Source organism: Phytophthora parasitica (genome assembly GCF_000247585.1).
Source record: "Phytophthora parasitica INRA-310 unplaced genomic scaffold supercont2.35, whole genome shotgun sequence".
Classification (NCBI taxonomy): Eukaryota; Oomycota; class Peronosporomycetes; order Peronosporales; family Peronosporaceae; genus Phytophthora; species Phytophthora nicotianae.
Genome location: NW_008649021.1, coordinates 372,087 through 394,613, shown reverse-complemented (window position 1 = coordinate 394,613; position 22,527 = coordinate 372,087). Strand labels below are relative to the sequence as shown.

Below are 22,527 nucleotides of genomic sequence, written 5' to 3'. Positions count from 1 at the left end.
ACCTTCGGTTTTCAGTAATCCCAAATAGGTTCGATTATCAAAGTAAATCGACTGTTGGATAATTCCAAGTACAACGTGATTTACATGCTAACGCAACAATGACATGAATACAGAAGGCCCTGTACGACTACCAACTATCATGCCCATAGATTCAGTAATATACGATATCAAGAACTACGATGTTTTGGTGAAGTCTGTGGCGTGATGCCAAGGACGAGATGGTCCGTGAATACGTTGAACGGTCTGGCCTTCGGTTCCTCTCCAATCGAGAAACGATTGTCTATCAGTATGTCGCGATAGGTGGCAACCTGTGGTAGGATGTTTTGAGGTATCGAGACCGAGTCCGTTCAACGTATATCTGAAGATTACGAGAGATGCTTTCTCCTGATAAGTCTTCCTTATCCAATGGAAGTAAAATGCAGGCGAATCGTAGGTTTAGGCGTCCAGACCTCATTCGACTGATGAAATATCCTTGCATTTCTCTATTCGTCGACGCCACCATCAGTGCGACTTCAAAGCCATTTCCTCAGACCATAATTGTGCTGACTCACGATAGAGCTCACGACCTCTACGTACCGTGTTTCTATAGCCTGGTTGATACCAAGAGTCCCTTGATATACTGGGACGTATTCCATTTGGAGAAAAAATCAAACAGGCATGGCCTGCGCACCGAGAGTGGTGGTGTGTGAATTTGAGCAGGCGCTCCACCTTCGAATTCGCGATCAGTTCGACAGTGTGCACATTATCGGCTGTCTGTTCCGTTAGAAGCAGGCTCTACGGCGCAAAAAATGTTTTCAATGGGGATCTCTCAAACGGAGGTCACAGCCGCCATGGAACCTGAAGTACTTGGCTTTCTATTTTAGTAGTCCAAAAGGTCTAACGAAAAGGACAATTCCGTTCGTAACTAAAAAGATCTACGGTCTCATCAACAAGGAGATCACAAAGCAAATGGCAAGCCTTCTGGGACTACTGTGTGAAGACGTGGTGTGACACATATGATATTTCTTGTTAGAATATCTCCGGAACGATCAAGAAGAACGTCGATATAGTTAACAGGACTAACAACCCGCAGAAGGCGTATAATTGGAGGGTCGCCGACTTGTTTGGAGCTCCACATCCAATCATGCTGAACTTTGTTGATGTGCTACAACAAGAAGCCAAAACGTGCATCGATCAATTTGCTGACGTTCGACACCGTCGGCAGCGACCGCCACCATATGCAGCACCATATACATTTCCTCGCATTCCTCGTTTGCGCTAAAGAACACGTTACTATGGGAATGTACGATTGCATAATATATTTGTATACGGTTTAGCTATATCTAAATTGATATGAATAAAGTATTGTCATGAAATAGTTAGAGGTTTATTTTCTTATAACGTCGTTATAAGATTGCGAATATGTAGTCAAAAAAAATATTGTAGGTTAACCTTTTGGGTGCCTTTCGGGGGCTTTGGGCACTGTTTTGGGAGCACAGAAGCGGACACGGGTCGAAAATTGGTAAGTCTATTCGCTTGCGCTACCTCCCCTAGACACTACAACCCCTGGAACAACTAAGTCATGTTAAGGATGATCTACATTTATTAATTACGACATTTTAGCTATTGGATTCAGCGAGCTCCACTAATCGATAGTGAGTGTAGGATCGTGTGCAGTTGGGTTTTCGTCCAGACCACCCATTGCTGTGGTTGGTCACGGTATTCCCTCACTGCTAAGGACAGAGCTCCTCTCTCACTCTTCCTTTCACTCAATAAAGTTCAATATTAGCGAAGTTTGGTAAGAATACTCTTTGACGCAATTAAGGCCATATTTACGTACGATAAGCACCTATTAATTATGATAGTCAAGGCGCAAAACCAACTTGAGTTTCCACCAAAGGTGACAGAGACACAATAGAGTTAGCATGGCAACATAAGACGAATTCACTACCGTTTATACTCTATGACTGGATGCTTCTACCATCGCGAATATGTAGGGAGGTGATAAATTCTGAGTCAGGATTGAACCTTCACTAAAGACACACAAATCCTTGTTCAAAACAATTAGCTCGAGTCCCTTTCGAAGTGCACAGTCCACCCGGAAAGAGTCCATCACTAAAAGGGTGCCCAAAGTAGTTTTCGTGGAAACACCATGGTGGTGCACGGATATTCAACAGGCTCTGGTAATGTGGCATAATTCGAATGGGATAGACAATCATGATCTTCCTGAAAATGCATGGTCACCTCGCATATCCGTAATAATGGATAATTCTGGCGACATTCTGCCGATGTCGCCATCTTTCTTCAAAACGTTTTACGATTTTCCTATCCTTGGATCGATTGGCTTTGATCGATGTCGTCATCTTGTACCAAAACGATATACCATTAGCATGGTCATACCCATGGGGAAAGTAAACCTCCCAAAATGCGGAAAAGCTGAGGCTTGCCGTGAGACATACAACGCAGCGACAATATAGGGAGATATTGAAGTACCCATACTTCATGGTGAGATTTCGCTACGTGAGTAACGTATAATAAACAAATGTACCCTGTTGTAAACAAACATGGACGATTATGTTATATCAAACATAAAAATATAGGACAACTTATTAATACAAATTAGGACAACATGTCAAGGATATCTTCTCTTCCGAGTCCATCTCGCGCTTACTGCGGGTGGTGATGCTGGCTTCTCTGGTTATGGTCTCGACGGGCAGTTTGTTCGATCGCCGCATTCTTCCTTCATGAAGACCCGATATGTTTTCCATGTATTGTCCACTTCGGTGTCAATTGATCCGGGTATTGTCGAGGCTGTAATAAATACAGTACCCAACTATTTAAGAACAATAAATCAGCATTTGTTGAGAGCTCCTTGCGATTAACCTACAAGGGCAATGCTAATCGATCTTAGCTCCATATATGTAGAAAGGTGAATGGAAAAGGTATGATCAAGCTCGTTCAACGTAGTTTTAAGAGCGCTACTACATTCTCTATTAGCGAGCACTGAAATCGATTGTTTTTTCGTTTTTACAATCAAAATCTCGCATTTCCGAAAAATATGGGAAAAAGTGAAAATACGTTCGTATAATTAAAGTAAAGTAATATCAAAACAGATCCGTTATTTTACACTATTTTCAGCTTTCGTTATTGTTCGCGTACTATATATATATGTATGGTTTGGGGGAACAGACAGAATACGTCCGTAGAATTGAAAAATGTCTAAACGTGTCTAGTCTTTAAGTAACGTACCCACGAAACTCGACTTGAATTGGATTTGAGCGTACACTATTGGGTTAGGCTTGGCTAGAGAACTGTTTTAATGTTCATCTGAATGTCCTCGAGTACCTTGACCGATCTCATAGCTGAAGTTTATTGCTTTTTTGTTGGAGTCTTAAGCTCAACAGAAAGGTTAAATAAAGAGTAATCGAGGCCATTGCATGCAAACAATAGGCAGTAGTAAAGCCGCTAACAAGTTCTATTAGTCGAATATGATTTTGAATGAAGAGTTTTCATTCAGTTTCAGCAGCGTCCTGTCTGTTCAGTAGAGCAGTAACAATGAGCTTCTTTTTTTTTCAAGTGCAATATCGAGAAGATAGAATGCACCATATGTAAGAGCTGCCGAAGTGGACGGCACGGTCAATCGCGCCAAAGAAAGTAACGTTGACACCACTATTAATTTCAATATTGTAGCGAAGTTTGGATATCTGACGCAACTTAGATCAGCTTGGTGTACGATGCGACGCTTTCAAAAATTAAGAATCTTAATCAAGCAACTCTCATTTGACAGGTTAAAATAAATGGTTCAGGCCTCTGAAACCCACCTTGTCATTAGTATGAAAAACCACGTGAATCACAGCTGACTATCAGTTAGACGTGGTCACACTATGGGCGCGTGCCTTAATCCAATCACAATACCTGGCAGGATCGCATAATCCGTCCTCCTGCGTTATCATCGATATTCTACGTACTTGGGTTTGTCGAGTGTATTATACATTATTGGATGTACTTAACTCGAGCAGATCCAACAAACTGCACGTCCAATGGTGGACTCCGACTTCATTTCTCAATCTACTGGGCGATGGAGGCATCTGAGCAGCTCAAGCAGAACCCCTACGTTGAAACCAAGTCGCCCAGGGAGGCAAATGTGGAGAATGGCACTTCGTTCGTGAATGGCGCTTTACGTGCCCCTCGTGGCTCCGTGTCTGCGTATTCGTGGGAGAACTTGGGCATGCTGGCTCACTCAGCTGGTGTTGGTATCGTCAACAGCACCATGAGTGGAATTGTCTACGCCGTGTTAAATAACTACCTCCATATGTCTGCGACTCTGGTTGCTACGGCCGTTGCCCTCATCCAGTTCCCTCGCAGCCTCCGTTTGTTCACCGGAATGCTGACGGATACAATTCCGATCTTTGGCTACCGTCGTCGCCCATACATGGTGATCGGGTGGGGAATGACGTTCCTGTCGTGCTTCCTCATGGCGGTGCTGCCTCTTGGTGACCCCTACTACGGAGATCAATCCATAGCCAACTTGGACACTAGTGAGCTCACCCCCGAGCAGCTTGCGACCATCGACACGGACGCTCCCAATCGCGGTATCAAGATGATTATCTTGATGATGATCGCCAATTTCGGTACTGTGCTCGCATACAGTGGGTTCAACGGTACAATGATCGAAATCTCGCAGCAGGAGCCTGCTCACAAGCGTGGTACCGCCATGGGTGACTGCAACGTTATATTTTACTGGTTCGCGACCGTATCGGCTTTCTTTACGGGTCTTGGTCTCAACAGCGAAGATTACGGGGGAACCTTCTCATGGTCTATCGGCTTCAACGCGATCATGGGCGTGTGCGCTGGTATGTCACTCATCGTGTTGCCCTTCTGCTGGTTCTGCATCCAAGAAGAGCGCGTCACGACTGGTCTGTCAAAGTCGGTCTTCATATTCCTCTACGAGCTGCTTCAGCGTAAAACCATTTACCGGTACATCGCCTTCCGCTTCTTCTACAACGTGTTGGCTATGATTTCCGTGACTTCGTCGAGTGCGATTCAAAGCACGTGGGCTGGTGTTGAGCCCATAAACAACGGTATCGCAGCAATGATTGCCGCTTTCCTGACCATGCTTGGAACATACTTGATTAAGAAGTACGGTCTTGCCTGGAACTGGCGCTACATCATCATCTTCGCGCAGATGCTTGTCGTGAGCCTTGACGTTATCCCGACAATGTTCACGATCTGGGATGTGGTCCGCAGCCAGTGGTTCTGGCTTGGTGTCCCGCTACTCGAGAAGATCCCGACCGCTGCTACCGATTTCATCGGTGCGTTGTTTATGCTTGAGGTTGACAGTGAAGACTTCGAGGCCACCTTATTTGGTCTGGCCGTGACCTCGCAACGTGTCGGTATCCCATTTGCCACGGTTATCACCAAATCAGTCGACGGCTACTTTGACATTGAGCGTGAGTACATCCAGCAGGACGATCACCACGTTCGCTCGCAGGTCACGTACGCTTATATCATTGCCTACGCATTGAATCTCTTTGCTATCGTGTTCGTCCAACTGCTCCCGAACCAGAAGGACGAGCTTCATCGACAGCAGCGCGACGGTGCCAAGAACAAGATCGCGGGCATCGTGTCGATTTGCGTTCTTATCTTTGCTCTGGCCTGGTCACTGATGACCAACATTTTGAGTTTGTTTGACTCGACGAGCTGCTTGCGGATTGCTGGTGGCAGCGGATGCTAGATTCAAGGTGCTTCTATATTGACCACGGGTTAATGTCCGTTAGATAAATACTGGCCTGCGCTAGTAAAACTTCATTTTTCGATACGTTTTTTTTTGTTTAAAAAAATAGCAAAATGAGCCCTCAAAGTAAACCACGGCTTGGTACAAGCGCAGTGACCTACTAGTACAGAATTGACGGTTCCCATAACACGAACTTGGCTGGTAGCGCACTCAGTATTTAAATTTGCAAAAGGTGTTCACCCTCGATCTATCGAAAGTGAAGTCACTTAGGAGATGAACAAATTCTTCTGGAGGGTGCAGGTACCCGTCACTATTATGTAATAGTAAGGATGGTGAAGGGCTAAATGCGTATGGGCAAACACTAAGCTTGACCTACCGTAAATAGACAGTTCATGTTAAAATATGAACTGCCTACATAGTCTGTCCAAGATGAGCTCGTATATCGCGATGTCCTGTCGTACTTGGTAGGATGTGATTCCACTGAACTGGTAGACTTACTTTTTGTAAAGTCCCTTGATGTGATGATAGAGGGGGAAAAAAGTCAAATGTGGTAAAAATCGAAGGGTTTACCTACTGGTAGTAGGAATCCGTGGTACGTCGAGATATGAAATCACGTGCTCGTCCATTGTAAGCCGATTTTTTTTCCGGAAATCAGCCACTGAAAGGGCCACTGCATCGTCAGATATTTCCATAAATTTCCTATTTCGTTGGAATCCAACTAAATTTCTGGAATGTGCACCACACCAACCATCTTAACATTATCAACTTGTTACTTGATCAAAAGTTGTTCCACGGACTGTCAAGAAGGTTAATGTGTATCTATGTATATCGTCAACGTAAGTACGTGTAATCCTCCGTTTGCATCAAGGGTTAAACAGCAGGCCAAGATATACCTAGACCGTTTTGGAACGATCCAAATCGGATCTAGTTGAATTCGCTGACAAACCTACACGATGTGTACATTACAGTACACCTAATAGTGATGAGCAACTGTCCAGTCTAGCCTCTGACCTATCCTGGTGTGGACCCACAGCTCAATCTGAAACGTGTGCGGCAGCTTCTTGCTCGACATAGCGAGCATTATTCTCTTTTACCTTCTTGATAAAAGGAATCAGTTGGAATTTGAGGTGCGCCAGCGCTGTTGGATGTGCTTGAATCATATCGAGTGCGGCATTCTCTGGCAGATACCCACATCTCGCTTCGTCATAGAGAATAAAATATTTCTTGAGCCACGTGTACAGTTTATCAAATCGTCTGGGGTCCGTCACATGCAACAGCTTATCGTCCTTCATGGCAATATTAGTGACATATTCCGAATGATCTTGAAGAAGCTGAAACAATTCTTGGCGGTCAATTCCTCGTTCGTTTGTAGTGTATATACGATACAGATCTGGGATTACAGAAGTTGTGATTTTTTAGAAAATATAATGTATGTAGGACGGCACTCACATTCAAACTGCTGTGCTGGGGTTCCATGCTGGATCAGCGTACTCAGGGCGACGCAGTACTGATGAAACGATAGCTCATAGCTTGTAGTGGAGCCGCATTCGTCATCTGCTCGACTACGTTAGAAGCAACATTGGTTTTTTTATAACGTTAATACAGTGTATTGCCTAAAATAAAAAAGCTTGATTTCACTCACGTCTCTGGACTGTAAACGTCGGCACAGAAAGTATTTAGTATTTTATGATGCTTTTCTAGCACCTCCAGAGCTGCCACAGGAACTACCCGAAACAAACAAGTTATTAACTACTCTTTAGGAAGCGAAGATAAACCGACACGCACACGAGGTCTCCTCTGCAAGGTCCGCCCATCTGGACCGCACTGCTTTGTGTTTCTTCCTGTTAGCTTTAGTCTTGGTCATTGTTGGTGTCCCAATGGCCGCACAGGGTAGTTTCGCGAAATCAGAAAATAGTTTTTTTTTCCTTAATGCATCTCCCGACTCTTTAACGTCTTACGTCACACTTTGCCATGAGTAAAGTGCACGTCGTCATCATTCCGCCAGAAAATGACGAGTCTAAGCATCAACACGATAACTTCGAGACGACTGGACCGCTGGAGTACATTGGCTGGATTCCCATTGACTACTCTGTTGAAAAGCTGAAGCACGACGTGGGTCGGTACTGCCAGATAAAAACCACCAAGTACGATCTTTATGACGAATTTGGCAGCATACTAGCCGGCGGCAAACCACTGGAGCTTTCACATTTCCACCCCGCAGTTTTGACACTTAAGCGACGCGAACGAGTGACATCAATTCCAGTCAAGAGAACTACCAACGTGAAGTCGTTGGATCCTTTCTGGATACACGATCAGCTCTTCGATTTGTTCGTCTTCAATGCTCTACAGAACCGTCAGAGCAGTACACTTCGCATTACCAGCTACCAGCTCAAGCATCTTCTTCAGAAATCTACAGCAAAGACTATCTACCAACAGAAGAAGAAGCTGGTTTTCGATAAACGAGTGGCTCTGGCGTTCCGAGGAGCTCAATCGATTGTCTGTAACAGTGGAGATGGAATTTCTGGCGTCAACTTTGATGAATTTCTGGATGCTCTAGTAGACGTAGCTTGTTTCATGCATCCGAAAGAATCGTCCAAGGAGAGGGCACTGGAGAAACTTGCGCTTGAGTATATAATTCCGTGTCATGAAATGGAGCAGTTTGCAGCTGGTTCGGACACGTTGTCTTGGGATCAAATAGACGAGTTAATGGAACGAGAAAAGGTCAGAGCGGTAGCTCAACGTTTTACCAAGACAATTGGAGATCTCGCTACATCTTACAGTCGTAATGTTGGAGTTGCTCAAAAACGTTGTGTATTGGGATACCATGAGTTTCATCGATTTATTCGTGATATTATCCCAACGACGGTACCGATTTCCTCCACTGAAGTGTGCAAGGTGTTCATGCGCTATTGTCGGAAGGAGCAAAGCAACAATAAGAACCAGAGGACCGAGTTCGACGAGCCTGAATATTCGCCGGTTAGAGAAGAAATTTCAGCTCTTTCAAGTTTAGGAGCTTCGACGCTGGAGGTCGTTTGCGGGAAAATAATTGAAAGTGTAGTCTACATCGCTCTTCTAGCAGTTCCTCGTCTTGTTAAGGCAAAAGAGAAAATGTCTCCAAGCTGCCTGAACGTGGATCTAGCGAGCAAACTGGGCGTCCAGTCTCTCAAAGCGCTTCTCCACCACATTTCGAATAACTTGGGGACAAACGGAGGCGCTCTAGCGAAGAAAAACGTCGATTTTAACCAAGCAAGAGTGCATTTTCTGCTTGAATTCAACAAAATGCACCGGGAAGACTTGCTAATTGATTACCAGAGCAGTTGTGCTCCTCTCTTGAAGCCACGAAAGATACAACAACTGGCCATTGGTGAGACTCCCGCTGTGAGGCAAGAGCAAGAACCAGTTAAGACGAATGATGCTAACGTCGATATTGAATTCTCGTGGAATCTGGACTTGGCTGATAATGCAGAAAACACTGGAAACGGCAGCGAACCAAGCGTCAACACACCCATCCCGCAGGTATCAGTATCTCAGATTGACTCTCAAGTGTTGGTGGAGCAAAGAAAACGTGAGCTGGAACAACTAAACGCTTTATCGAATGAGGCCGATGAAATATATGCCTTTCTCGCTGGAGAATTACAGAGGCATTCACTTGCCAAAAAACCGGATACTCAAGATACAGTGCCTCATATGTTGGATGTCTGGGTGTCAGCAGGTGAAAAATATTCCGATGTTATTAACTACGTCGAGTCATCTCCGCAACTTCGAGCCAAATACCTCGCTCGCTTCGGACGTTCACTGTATATATTTGCATCTCAAGTTCTCAAGAGCACAACTAAAGTTTACAGCTACGAAGAACTCTTTTACGTCACAAATGTCCGTGTTTACACGACAAATTCTGACACATGGAGTGACGAATCGATATTATTTACTCTGGATTTGGCTATGGAGACACTATCACTTGCATCTGGAAAACTTACACAGGCCAGTGATGAACTGAGCGCTTTAATTACTATCGCTCGAAAGAATGATGGTCTTAGTGAGAGTGACGATGACGAATCCAGTATTGGTACTGAAATCGGGGAGTATGACGATGATTGGACAATTAGCGCGCTCTATGAACGGTATTTGTACTGTCTGTATCTACGAGCAAAGTGTTTGGCAGCATATGCAGACGTCATAGCACACAACAAGAAGGTTTGTGCAGACTACGAGCTGGGTGCCAAGTTTGACGAGACCAAGCAAATTGATGAGAGGAGTATCACCAACGAGGTCTTTTTTGAAAGCACACTTATTTTGTCGAAAACGTCTCCACCAGGTGAATTCTACTGGGAGGCCAAGAAGATGTTCCGCTTCCTGTTACAACACTCCAAAGGTGGACTAAACTATTCCAGAAGTCATCTTCACCATAGTCTGGCAATGGTGCATTTTAAGCTAGCAACTCACCTCCCCAGAGGTTGTGAAGCCGAGAAACAATTACTGGAAAATGCGTTGATAAATCTAGACGCATGTGCACAAAGCGAGGATAATGCTGTAGAATCCAACGTTCTTAACACAAAGCGCAGCTACATCCGCGCGCTGTTAGCCGTTCGACGGAAGTTCTTTCTCGCTGAAAGTCAACCATCAACGGCTGCAGATCAACAGGACCAAGAAGAGACTATCACACCATTTTACCGCTTTGTACTTGCTGCAGCATTTGCCGACTTTGATACCGACAAGAAAGGTGTACTCTTACAACCTGAACTCACGCTTTTGAGCAAAGCGTGTGGACACAGGGCAGTATCTTCCGAGACATTTCAATGGTTATTAAACAATTTTGATAACCAAGATGGCGGTTTGACAGAAAGAGGGGTACTGCAATATTTCTGCTGGCTCGCTGAAGCAGGTAAGTTTGATGAACATAATTTGGTGTGACTTAATGTGATCTAATTGGTGATTTCTATGGCCAGATCCCGTGGAGTTCTGCGAAATCATTAATCTGTTGGCAGCGAAACATACCGGGGCACACAACTTTTCGATATATTCTGGTGATTGCACGTATCCACGGAAACAGTCAACCATTAAATCATCGACAGGTGTACGTGTCTGAAACATATTTTTGTTTACTTACGTAGTATTCACTCACATGTGATGATAGCGCAAAACATCAGCAAGCTCGACAAGCGAGCGATACCGAGTGCGCAGTCGCACGGGTATTGCGGATTGCGTTGTTGTCTTGGGTGGAAAAATGACCAAAACGGTAGGAGTTGATGTCAGTAACACTGCTTCGCCAACAGATATTCGACTTGAACCCGAAGTGGTAGACGTACTACCATCACGGGCTAGTCTACCAGAGGAGCTACCAAAATTCTGTTTCCCGGACGATATTTACCTCAGTACAGAGCCTTTCTCGTTGAAGACGTTCGACATCGTTCTCACTGGTAAGTTAAATATCTTTCAAATATTGTTGCAATATTGTATTGTAATATTTCAATTATTGGTATCGACAATTATTGCAGATATCAAAGGAATGCGCTCCTACGGCTCTTGTCTCCACTTTTGTGAAGAAAAACACCCCATGGACGTACTTTCACTCATATCTGCGACGGAAAAAGGCAGAACTGCGAACTTACCGTCGTGGGTGAGTTTGAAAGATATCCAACAGGGACAAACCAAGTGGAAGTGCTATGCACCCAAATGCATCTGTGTGTTATCCAGTTCTCCCTTATTCCAAACATTTCGCAGTTTTCTGGTATACCTCTACCGACTTTCATTGTCCAACTCAACGCGTGTGTCAGTGGAGTCGATTATTTTCAATTTTCTCGAGCAAATTCGGATTCCAACCGCGAATTCGACACAAACGACGTTTAAACTCGCTGAAAAGACTTGTCTACTGTCAGGATTTCAGCCAAGTTTACCACTATTCTTCCCGACCGAAGTCGACTTTACCCTTCTTTTCCAATGCCTCAACCCAGAAAATATTGTGAAGGTGGTATTACAATCGGATACCTCAAATTGTGATCACAGTACTCACTCCTATTTTTCTTATCTATTATTTAGGTTTATGGTTACTTGCTGACAGAAAAGAAAGTTGTTCTTACTTCAGCCAATCGACCAATTTTGACGCATGTTGCAGAGACCTTGCGTGCATTACTCCATCCGTTCGTGTTCCAGCAAGTATACATCCCACTTCTTCCGCTGGTAAGATAAGCGTATTTTATCACGATGATTAAATTACCAATCTATGTTTTTTTCAGTCCTTAGTTGAGTTTATCTGCGCACCAGTACCATTCTTCATGGGAGTTCGCTCCGACCAACGACTAGAACGGCTGGTGGCTGAGGGAGTCATCTTAGTTGATCTCGACAATAACGACATTCGAGTACCACTTAACGAGGCGCTTCCACTTCTCACCGACGTAAAATCACGGAAGCTGCTCCATACTCTGCGGAAACTCTCGATTTGGTCAGCAAGTCAGCGCACACGACACAGCTTTGGACATGGCTGCAGTACCGACGAACGTCCGCTTTCACCAGAATATGAGCCTTCCCAGCCCTCAGTCCTTGAAGTGGGGCAAGCAAGTACCAGACATGACGAGTTGACTGAGAAGTGGAGTGAAATACAGGCGCTCTTTTCTTCGTTCTCGATACGGTGAGTTTATATACTCGGTTATAATGGTGAATTATTTTTTTATCTACAATTCCGCGTGGCATACAGGATTCTCAAGGACGTCCGCAAGCATTGCACTAGGACTGGAGCACCAGGGAACAACTCGGCGGACACTGTGGTTTTTGATGAACGTGGTTTCTTAGCCATGCACCCAAGTTTCCGAGATTTTTGCTCGCATTTGTTCCAAACCCAGCTTTTTCAACGCTCGATCGAGAACATCTGGACGTTCAGGTAAGCATCACGATTTAGTACCGATGTTTTTTTTTCTTCAGGTGCTAATGTCTAAGCTTTTTGTCTTTACTAGTGATACTTCTAGCAGCGGGTCAGAACCAGAGCAATACTGGAAATCGATTCGTGCCAAAGGGATGCTACGGAAGAATTCTGAAGGTAATGAGGATACTAAGTCACAGCGCCGACGAGTGAATCAAGCGCCTCTACCGCCGAAAAAGCTCGCAAACTCGAAGATAATCGACAAATCAGCAGGACTCGGATTCCCTGCGTTGAACGGAAAACTTTACGATGAACTGCTCGAAGAGTTTATCGACTTCAAGGGACTGGGAGTTTCAGGGAGTGAGGATGCAGGGCCACCAATTCGTCCGCTGTCTTCACTAGGATTCTCATCAGAAGCGTCGAGTATATCAATTCTAACGTCGCCATCATTTCACGACGGGGATGTTGACGCCTTTCAGCTAGTAAATGCAGCCAGGAAGCGACTGGAAGGTAGACGCGGGGAGATAATGGATCAGTAAACACACACACACATAAAACTGATATCGTTCATTGGAATTTGAGAATGTAATCTAGTAGTCAACATCCTCCTCTGTGCGAGTCGATCCTTTTTTCTCCTGTGCAATTCTGTTTCGCAACTCGTCACTGAGATAACTGTATTGACCAAAATCGCCGTCGAATTCATCGTCGTCATCTTTTAAATCACCGTATTTCTCGTAAGGTGAATCACGTGGTTTACCAATTGAATCCCAAGGATTCACACTGGATCGTCGTTGCCACCGAATAAATAGCTGAGAGCCGATAACAGCAACAATAGCAATGATAGCATAAAGATACACTGTCCAATGGAGATCGGATGGCTCTCTTACGTCGGGAAGAAGACAATGATATAAAGTAAGTTTGTCTTGGCCGTTAATGATGGCGAGATAGGACCCCAAAGTTCCCTGGGAAAATGCCATTATAGGAAGACTTAGTTGATGGTTCTCAGTTGGATTCATCCGCTTGATTGAGCAAATTTTAGAGAGAAAAGCACCATCTCGCTGCGTCTTGGATACGTTAAAGACACCGATATTTTGTGGTGTTGCCGCGATAATATACGTCTTCGTAGTGGCAAGTACTACTGGGGCCGTGTCTTGAGAGGTTTTTGTGATAAACGATCGAGATAAAAGGCGACAGGCCTGTGCTTCAGCAGGAGCACCGGCGTTTACTGCGTACACAAGGATCTCTCCTCGTTGAGTGCCAATGTACATGATTTCAGGCACCATGGCGTCAAATGTGATGGACGATACTTTCGCCGACGATCCTGGACAAATGTGGAAGACGGAGCCTTGTGCGCGGGTCACTGAGGAAATGACAACGTCTGTGTTGGTGCTGAACGCTAAGAGGTTTCTTCTCGTCTCCATCGCTGAGATCGAGGCGTTTGTCTGTAGTTGACGAAAATTCGTCCCATTAAGCGCAAGAAAATTGATAATTCCGTCGACTTGAGAGACTGCCATCACCAGTTGACGAGAAGATTTCGCAATAGCTAATGCAGAAGCCTTCTTTGGTAATTGGAGAATGCGAGATTCCTTGACACTCAGCATCAATTCAGGTACAACTGCAACAGTGATTTTTGGTTCTTGGGCATCATAGCTTGTGCTCCTGGTAACGAGTTTTAGCTCGTATACCGCGATCTCTGGAGTCTCGTACATCACTACAAGACACGGTTGATCTTCTTGAAATTCGAGTGCAATTCTCTCGATCCCTTGCTTCTCTGTATCAATTCTCAATAATTCCTCCACTTCCGAATAGAAAACCGCTATACCGCTTCTGTACGCCACTGCAATCAGCTCTACTGCCCCCAAGACTTTCATCTTCATATCTACCACCTCCCCCTCTAAAGTTATTGTTGATTTCTCGACAAAGTGCGTGTCAAAGGCACTGGTCGTCGATTTTGTTAATGTCTCCGCGATTGCAGCGTCCAGTCTTCTCTCAATGAGCTCGACTATGTCCACTTGTCTCCTTCTCTTTGGCATCTCCTCGTCCTGAGGCAACTGCGTCTCCTGCAGCCAAACACTGCGCATCTCTCGCAGGACTTGCAGCTTCTTCTCCTGCAGCTTCACCATCTGCTCCACTGCCGTCAGCTCCCGCTGCAACGTCGTCATTAAAGGCACCACGTCGCTCTCATGGAAAGGACTATCACTCTTCATTGATTCACCAACAGTCTCAGCTTCATTAACACTCGATTGTTCAGCTGGATCGCTGTTAGCTTCTGCAACAGCCTCCAATGGCCGATTCTTGTGGACTATGGAGCCAGCAGCGTCCAGCGCGACCTCAACCTCGCTCTCTCCAGTTGTACGAGACACGTAGACCAATACGCAGAGCTCAAGGAGCAGCAGAAGTCTAGTGATCACCCCCATATCGCTATTGCGTCGCTTCAAGATCGAGTATAATTCAATTAAGTGCGATTTATGAGTGATGGTCTTGATCCAAAAAGTTTTGGCGGGAGAGTGTATACTTGTCACCGAATCAAGCACAACGCCACAGAACGTTTTGTACCCTCTACTGGAAGCTTGCCATCGCGAGTCACTACAGGAAAGTCAAGGTTGGCTACACCAGTCTACAGGGGCATCTACAGCGCCGAGAGCGAATAGCGAGCGTCAAGATGAACGCTCAGTACCAGGAAGAGGAGATGGACATGGGTGCGGAGGAACACGAGATGGTAGGCCGCCAGTAAAGCGCTGTCATGGAACATGGAGTTTGTATTGCCAAGTGCAAGTTTTTTCATTGACTACCATGATTGCGTATTTTTTTTATAATAATTTCTAGCAAGGTCCGCGTCTCGTGAATATCCTGGAGCAGGCAGGAATCAATGCCACGGACGTCAATAAGCTCAAAGAAGCAGGAATGCACACGGTGGACGCTGTGGCGATGGCCACCAAGAAGCAACTCGTTAGTATCAAAGGCATCAGTGAAGTCAAAGCCGAGAAAATGCTCAAGGCTGCACGAGAAATGGTCAACGTGGGTTTCACAACGGTAAGCAAGCATTTCTCAGCGTCCATGCGTTCTTATCTTTTTTTACATTTTTTATTTCATTATTATTATATTTTAGGCTGCTGATGTGTTGGAGAGCAGAAAAGATTTAATTACTTTATCCACGGGGTCGAACGCTGTCGACGAGCTGCTTAAAGGAGGAATCGAGACGGGTTCCATTACAGAATTATTCGGAGAGTTCCGCACAGGCAAGACGCAGCTGTGCCACCAGCTCTGTGTGACGTGTCAGCTGCCTGTGGATCGCGGTGGTGGTGAGGGCAAGGCGCTGTATATCGACACCGAAGGCACGTTCCGTCCTCAGAGACTGCAGGCTATTGCAGAGAGATATGGACTGGATGGAGACAGTGTACTTGACAATGTGGCGTTCGCCCGTGCCTACAACTCGGAGCACCAGATGCAGCTGCTCATTCAAGCGTCCGCTATGATGGCAGAGTCTCGTTTCGCACTCGTGATTGTTGATAGTGCAACGGCGCTGTTTAGAACAGATTATTCTGGTCGTGGCGAGCTGGCGGCTCGACAACAGGAACTGGCCAAGTATGTTGGATATGCTTCGTGAGAGGTTGAATCAGATATTTTACTCGTTGTTGTTGCAGGTTCCTGCGTGCATTGACAAGAATGGCTGACGAGTTCGGCGTGGCAGTTGTGATCACAAATCAGGTTTGTTAAGGTCGATATATTGTGATATTTGACGAAAACTAACGATTGTTACTGTCGCTAGATGACCGCAAATCCGGATTCGGGTATGTTTGCTAAAGACCCGCTACAGCCCATTGGTGGCAATATCATGGCCCATGCGTCTTGCACCAGGTACAGTCAATCTTCCAACTAGACAAGATTTTCTAGTATTTTAATGTTTTGGCAATTTTGCAGACTTCGCCTTAAGAAGGGACGTGGCGAGAACCGCGTCATGAAGGTCGTGGACTCCCCCATCCTTCCAGAATCGGAGGCTATCTACTCCATCACAGAACAAGGTATTCAGGACGAGCTCAACTAGCCTACAATACACGTGTTGTACCTTCAATCAGTTTATTGACAATGTTGAAAATGAGGGCAAGTACTGCATTTCATTTACTAACGCATTCATGACGTATTTCACTTACAACTGCTTCACTAAGGTATAATGTAGCTCTACAACAGAATTTCCCACTGGCACATGAATAAACACAGTTCAATTGCTTAAAGAATAGCCAAGCACCAAGCGAATAAGTGGTATGGTACTAGAGGAATAACTCTCAAAGGTAGATATCCTGCTTCGTCGCAGTCGTAAACCGTCCGTAGAACATGGCTGGAGACTGGATAAACCTTTTCGTGGGCCCTTACTTCTGCTTTCCTCGACAATTATACGAGAGCAGTAATATGAGATTCTGGGTGATAACTCGCCCGAGTATAAATTACGTAAGCACAGAACCACCGTCAGAAATAGTCACTGACAATTATTTTTTTATTGCTTTCCGCAATTATTTATATTATATATGAAGAAGAATAAAGTTGACAACTGGCTGATGAATATCCTTGCCAGAAGTTTGGCAATGGTCAACGGCATATTTTTCTAAACTTAAACATGAGTACAATATTAGTTCTTCGACTCTCTCTGTGGAGTCCGGCAAGCTACGGAACAATTTAATCTCGCTTTCCCTTCAGCTATCTACAAGGACTAAGAAATGATTCATTAAACCATTTTAAAATTAGAATCTAGAGCTGTTCTGGGCGAAAGCACGGCTTTGTTATCGCTTCCTTGATTTCAGAAATGTTCCATTGATAATAGAGCAAACTTCGAAACGACTGAAAATATTTTCCTTCGGTTAACAAATGCATGCGCAGAGGCTAGTAATGAAACTGATGTGATCGATAAGGATGAGCTTCAGAGTGCATGCTCCACCTCGCTTATTCTAGTATTTGGCATCGAATTATCTCAAATCTTCCAAAGAAGCGGACTTGGTGCCGACAGCCTATGTGCGCCCGGTCGTAGGAGAGTTTCTTGCGTCTGGGTCAGACATGAATGTACAACTTGTCGATCTGCATGATCTTATTTCTCTTTTCAATGTTTGGATACGACTCGTATCAAACGAGAGGTGAGAACTATACTGTTTTCAGTTACGCTTCCTGTGCCTTTTGTCTAACTGAAATCATACTCGACTGTCCAAGAATACTACGCGTAATGCGTGTTTTTCTCAAACGTGCTTCCATAATGCTGCAACACTACGATTGAGGCCAGCAGCAATCGGCTTTGACCTAGTTCGCCCAGTCCACCATGCCGGGATCCCCTCGTTTCCGAGTGGAGTGCCAACTGCATTTCCAAACGAACACCCAAGCTACGAAGATGAACGTGACTGTAATGCTGACTGTGCTGAGCTGCATGGTGATTGCTGTTGCCAACGCTGATGACTCTGGGCGCCAGCTACGTCAACAAAGTCTCATCGGCGGCGCTATCGGAACGGTGCTGAATATCCTGACACCGACGCCCGCACCGACACCCGCACCGACACCCGCACCGACACCCGCACCGACACCCGCACCAACGTTGGCGCCGACGTCGGCGCCGTCCCCCGCGTCGACGGAGCAGTTTAACGAAGCTGATCTTTTACTCCGTCGTCGGCCAGAGTAGCGAGAAAATGGCGAAACAAAGCAGCGTTGTTTACCTTTTACATTGTAATTCTGTCAATGAAGAACTCACTGTTTTCTTTCATTTTACCGCCATAACTGAAGATGCACCCAAATAGAGCTTCCGGTCAAAGTCAGTTTAATGGTCGATCACCACGGGCTGAAAATAATCCGACGGCAACGTCAAAAAAATATGTCGATAGACAAATTAATACAGACGCACAACAGATCTACACTTCAACGGACAATGTAGCCATAGCACAAGCTGAACCCATCCTAACGCCATCTATAACAAAACTGTTGCCATTTCCTTCCGCTATTCTCTTGTGTCATTACTAAAATCTCAACGCTCTCCATACACCGACTAGAGGCGATGCAGGACAGAGACTCTTTCCAATCAGAAATTAGAACATTTTAGGTTTTATTAATTTTAAAATTTTCTAAAGAATTCTAAATTTTGATTTGATGATATGAAGTCAACCAAGGTGAGTGATTGGCACGCGTAGCCAAAGCAAGTCGCGCATTGCACAGGCCAGTTGAGATAATCATTTTTTTAGGAGAGTTTCGAAAATTTAGAACACCTTTAGGACTGACGTCGAAATATTGTGTAGGGTTTGTTTAGTAGTATAGTAAGATTGTGTTCATTGCATTTGTGGGAGCTGACTTACGAGACTTTGAAAAGCTTGCCTCTTACAGCTATTATCAACATGTGCAAAGGCTTGGCTTCATTAATATTGCTTTAGTATAAGAAAAAGCCACGGTGACGGCTCGTCGAATGTGCGCGCAGATGCAGCGGCTGTGAAGCAGACGCTGGAGATGCGTTAATAAATACGTGCGCATCAGCGTCACTCTTGCGGATGAACTCAAATTAGCTTTGCAAGAAGAATATTCCAGTCTTCGTGTTGCCCTATATTATTAGCGGTATTGGTATTGCTTGGGGGTTATTTTCGCTGAAGAGGCAAAGTGAAATTTTTATAATTATAAAAAAAATTAAAACAAAAAAATGAAAATTTGATGTTTCAAACATTGCAACTTTGGGAAGATCTCCAGTCACAAAATGTACAAACATAATTGTGTTTATTTAGCCAAAATCGGTGGACTATGGACTCAGGCAACATTTGCGAATTAAAGTTTTGGGTGTGTCTGGTGGTGGTGGTGGGAGTGAACTTATGCTGCAATTGGTTGGTGTGAACTCGTATAAGTAGACACAATTTTATTTAGAACTATCGGACTTACTTAAGTAGTTCTTCTTTTTTAGGAGCTACTTAAGTAGCTCCGATTCTTTTGGTGGGTACTTATTAATAACCAGTTCTAAAAACACAATTGTGTCTACGAATACGAGCTCACATCGAGCCCCTGGTAGTATTTTAATACCACCTGTCTATACTTTCTCTGCTCCAGTGCTCCGCTCTCAATGCTCCCTACTTTCTGCCATGTCCAGTGGGGAGGTGATAGTGCGGTCAGCGTGATTGCGAAGATGATTATGAAGTGCCTTGGTTGTGGGGCAGTTTGCATGTTGACGCAGCACAAGCCTCTGGTGCACTAGGAAGCCCCTCTCAGAGGTGCTTTCTTATGCTAATTAATAAATGTTCCTCTTCGAGGCAATCAGGTTATCGCGATAGTTCGGACTCCAAGACATTGTACGCGAATGCCTAACATATACTTTATAGTTCCGAACGTGTAACTAACAAACTAAGTCGATTGAAAACAATACTTGTAGAACTTTCGATGAAAATGTCGCTTGCCGTTGGATGGCATTCAGACGAAAAAAAACCCATTAAAATTTTGATGGCTTTTTTTTCGTCTGAATGGCATCCAACGGCAAGCGACATTTTCATACAAGTTCGTTGTCGTTGAGGAGTAAATCCTTTAATCAATGCGAGCATTTTCCTCCCACCCCCGTTTCCAATGGTCAAACGAACGCAACGATCGTTGTAGAATATGCTCTACACATTATTCGTTCTCAGTTAAAGGTTTGTCAAAATTTGAATTTGACTGGGATTTACATGGGCAACAGGAACACTTTGTATGCATGGTGCAACAGATTCTAGTAATTCTGCTAGAAGTAGTCACGTCGTTGTTTTTTTATACTACGCGTGTGCACGGTATTCCAACGATCACAATTGGTGTTCCTATTCAGCGATCATCATTGGATAGGAATGTCAACCACGCATGCACTTGCGCGAGAGTGTTGCTGTTTTGGCTAGTATTTAGTCTAAACGGGTGCCACAATATACTGCGTTTAGCTCAACCGGTGGAGATGCGTTAAGAATTTTGTTCACCTACACAGTTTGCCCCTCCGATTTATTGTCGGACGTAACCCTGTGTATCATCTCACCAATCGCTACGACTCATACAGCCGAGTTGCATCTTCAAGTAGACGATGCCGCCGCAGCAAGTGATTTTGCCTTTAAAGAGCATCAGTTGTCGAGATACATAGTCCAGTGCTGTCTTATTGGAACTAGAGGCAGGGTACATTGTTAAGTATATATAGCGACGAGGTCCTTTACTTAACTCGAAAATCCTGGTGGTTCAACCCCGTGCTATCCCTATTATATGCTGGAAACGAGCTGATAGATTTTGGAGATACTATATTTCGTGCTCCGAGCTTTACGTTCAAGTAATACATGTGTGTTACTCATTGGACCTTCGACCTTAAGTGCTCATTTTCATTTTTAAAAAACAAAAGCCCCGAACTACGTAAACAGCCATGCTTGGTACACGTTATCCCATAGGTGCAGATTTGCTTGCACTGCTGTGACCGCTTGAACATTGGGAAAACCCCTCGTCTTCGTTCCGACATTATGTATTCGGTTTGTTGAATTACTGAAATGTTTAGTTATCTGCTGCGTCCCGTCAGCAAACCTGCTGAAATATAGTAGTGCAGGTAAACAAGACGTGCATGGTGGGTAAAACCACTCTGGAACACTTTTAACGTTTTGCTGTGCGCGGTGGTCATTCACTACTCTGACCATTCTCAAATTTGCTTCTTCCGCCTCAAGTTTCACAACAACACCTCAGCCATCAATGCAGCTTTTCCATCCACTTGTTGCGACGTTTACCCTGCTCTCCTTCGGCGTTCTGGCCAAGGTGCAAGAGGAGACCAAGTCCATCGATGATCTCTACGCCGAGGCTGTTGCCGAAGGCGGCAAACTTGTCCTGTACCACGGAGGTGACACCCCGACCCAACAAGATGCTCTGCACGAAGCTTTTCAGCAACGTTTCCCAGAAATCAACTTCACGCTAGTCGTCGACTACAGCAAGTACCACGATGTGCGTATCGACAATCAGCTGGAGACCGACACTCTCGTGCCCGACGTCGTAGCGTTGCAAACACTGCAGGACTTCACTCGCTGGGCGGACGAAGGAAAGCTCCTTCAATACAAACCGAACGGGTTCTCCAACATCCACCCGTCGTTGAGGGACAATGACGGTGCCTGGATGGCGTACACCATCTACTCGTTCTACACAAGCTACAACTCAAGTAGTCTCAACGGACTCGCCGCTCCTACCTCGATGGAAAGCCTAACGGACTCGCAGTGGGCTGGCAAAATTGCCTCGTCGTATCCCAACGACGACGATGCGGTGCTGTATCTGTACACCCGCTACGTTGAGCTGTACGGCTGGGACTGGGTGGCCAAACTGGCTAACCAGAGCGTGGCTTTCCACCGTGGATCGAACGTTGCTGCTGAATTGGTCGCTGCTGGAGAGAAGGTGATCGGCATGGGCACCGATATCGGTGGCAATGCTCCAGTTGGCAACAACACTGAGTACATCGCGTGGGGCCAACGTGCTGCCATCTTGGCGAAGGCTAAACACCCTGCTGCGGCCAAGCTGTTCATGAACTGGGCTTTGTCGGAGGAAGTGCAGTCAGATACGGTGGCGCCGAGTGTGCGCATGGACATCAACACGGACAAGCCTTGGGACATCCCGGAGGCCAACATGGCTGGATTCCCGCTGTTCATGGAGGACCGCGCGAAGGTGGAGGAATGGAAGCAGACATTCACTCTGTACTTGGGTGAAGTGCAGGGCGAACCGACCCCGGGTTTCCTGGGTTTGTACCCGGGTCTGTAAAGAATCTTGACAATAGTCAATCATTTTCATTGCTTAAGTTGAAAATTGATCCTTACAACTTGATATTTCAGTAGTTGTCCCGCAAAACTTCACACTACATTTACTCCTTCTTGCCGTAGAACAGCCCCCACTTCTGGTCTCCTTCGCCGCAACGAACGATCTTCGCCTCCCAACCATCAACAATGTACTTGAAGTCCGACTCGCTCGTCTCCGCAACAAACTGCTCCTTTTGAGC

General features: G+C 45.2%; 7 protein-coding genes across 10 annotated transcripts; 4 read left to right on the top strand and 3 right to left on the bottom strand.

Annotated features, from left to right (window-relative positions):
* Positions 1-4,057: 4,057 nt before the first annotated feature.
* PPTG_12698 (hypothetical protein) lies at positions 4,058-5,801 on the top strand (the record flags this gene model as incomplete). Its single annotated transcript, XM_008909868.1, has 1 exon — positions 4,058-5,801. The coding sequence occupies one exon, from the start codon at positions 4,058-4,060 to the stop codon at positions 5,711-5,713; it is 1,656 nt and encodes a 551-aa protein (XP_008908116.1). The 3' UTR covers positions 5,714-5,801.
* Positions 5,802-6,747: 946 nt separating this feature from the next.
* PPTG_12697 (hypothetical protein) lies at positions 6,748-7,577 on the bottom strand (the record flags this gene model as incomplete). The annotated part of the gene is made up of 4 exons (XM_008909867.1): positions 6,748-7,103; positions 7,163-7,275; positions 7,356-7,437; positions 7,499-7,577. The coding sequence occupies 4 exons, from the start codon at positions 7,575-7,577 to the stop codon at positions 6,748-6,750; spliced, it is 630 nt and encodes a 209-aa protein (XP_008908115.1).
* A 107-nt stretch (positions 7,578-7,684) lies between these two features.
* PPTG_12696 (hypothetical protein) lies at positions 7,685-13,105 on the top strand (the record flags this gene model as incomplete). The annotated part of the gene is made up of 7 exons (XM_008909866.1): positions 7,685-10,595; positions 10,660-10,787; positions 10,848-11,130; positions 11,826-11,890; positions 11,947-12,338; positions 12,405-12,587; positions 12,661-13,105. The coding sequence occupies 7 exons, from the start codon at positions 7,685-7,687 to the stop codon at positions 13,103-13,105; spliced, it is 4,407 nt and encodes a 1,468-aa protein (XP_008908114.1).
* A 51-nt stretch (positions 13,106-13,156) lies between these two features.
* On the bottom strand, positions 13,157-14,983 carry PPTG_12695 (hypothetical protein; the record flags this gene model as incomplete). Its single annotated transcript, XM_008909865.1, has 1 exon — positions 13,157-14,983. The coding sequence occupies one exon, from the start codon at positions 14,981-14,983 to the stop codon at positions 13,157-13,159; it is 1,827 nt and encodes a 608-aa protein (XP_008908113.1).
* Positions 14,984-15,066: 83 nt separating this feature from the next.
* PPTG_12694 (DNA repair protein RAD51) lies at positions 15,067-16,814 on the top strand. 4 transcript variants are annotated; one of them, XM_008909862.1, is made up of 7 exons: positions 15,067-15,285; positions 15,393-15,599; positions 15,676-16,151; positions 16,211-16,274; positions 16,336-16,424; positions 16,488-16,667; positions 16,744-16,809. In XM_008909862.1, exons 1-6 carry the CDS (start codon positions 15,229-15,231, stop codon positions 16,609-16,611), a joined length of 1,017 nt encoding a protein of 338 aa, XP_008908110.1. In that variant the 5' UTR covers positions 15,067-15,228; the 3' UTR covers positions 16,612-16,667; positions 16,744-16,809. The 4 variants fall into 4 exon arrangements, with proteins under 4 accessions (XP_008908110.1, XP_008908109.1, XP_008908111.1 ...); XM_008909861.1 differs by having other exon boundaries at positions 16,488-16,814; XM_008909863.1 differs by having other exon boundaries at positions 15,067-15,599.
* A 1,054-nt stretch (positions 16,815-17,868) lies between these two features.
* On the top strand, positions 17,869-18,222 carry PPTG_12693 (hypothetical protein; the record flags this gene model as incomplete). The annotated part of the gene is made up of 1 exon (XM_008909860.1): positions 17,869-18,222. The coding sequence occupies one exon, from the start codon at positions 17,869-17,871 to the stop codon at positions 18,220-18,222; it is 354 nt and encodes a 117-aa protein (XP_008908108.1).
* Positions 18,223-20,800: 2,578 nt separating this feature from the next.
* PPTG_23321 (hypothetical protein) lies at positions 20,801-22,320 on the bottom strand. The gene has a single exon (XM_008909859.1). It carries the CDS (start codon positions 22,181-22,183, stop codon positions 21,824-21,826), a length of 360 nt encoding a protein of 119 aa, XP_008908107.1. The 5' UTR covers positions 22,184-22,320; the 3' UTR covers positions 20,801-21,823.
* Positions 22,321-22,527: the final 207 nt, after the last annotated feature.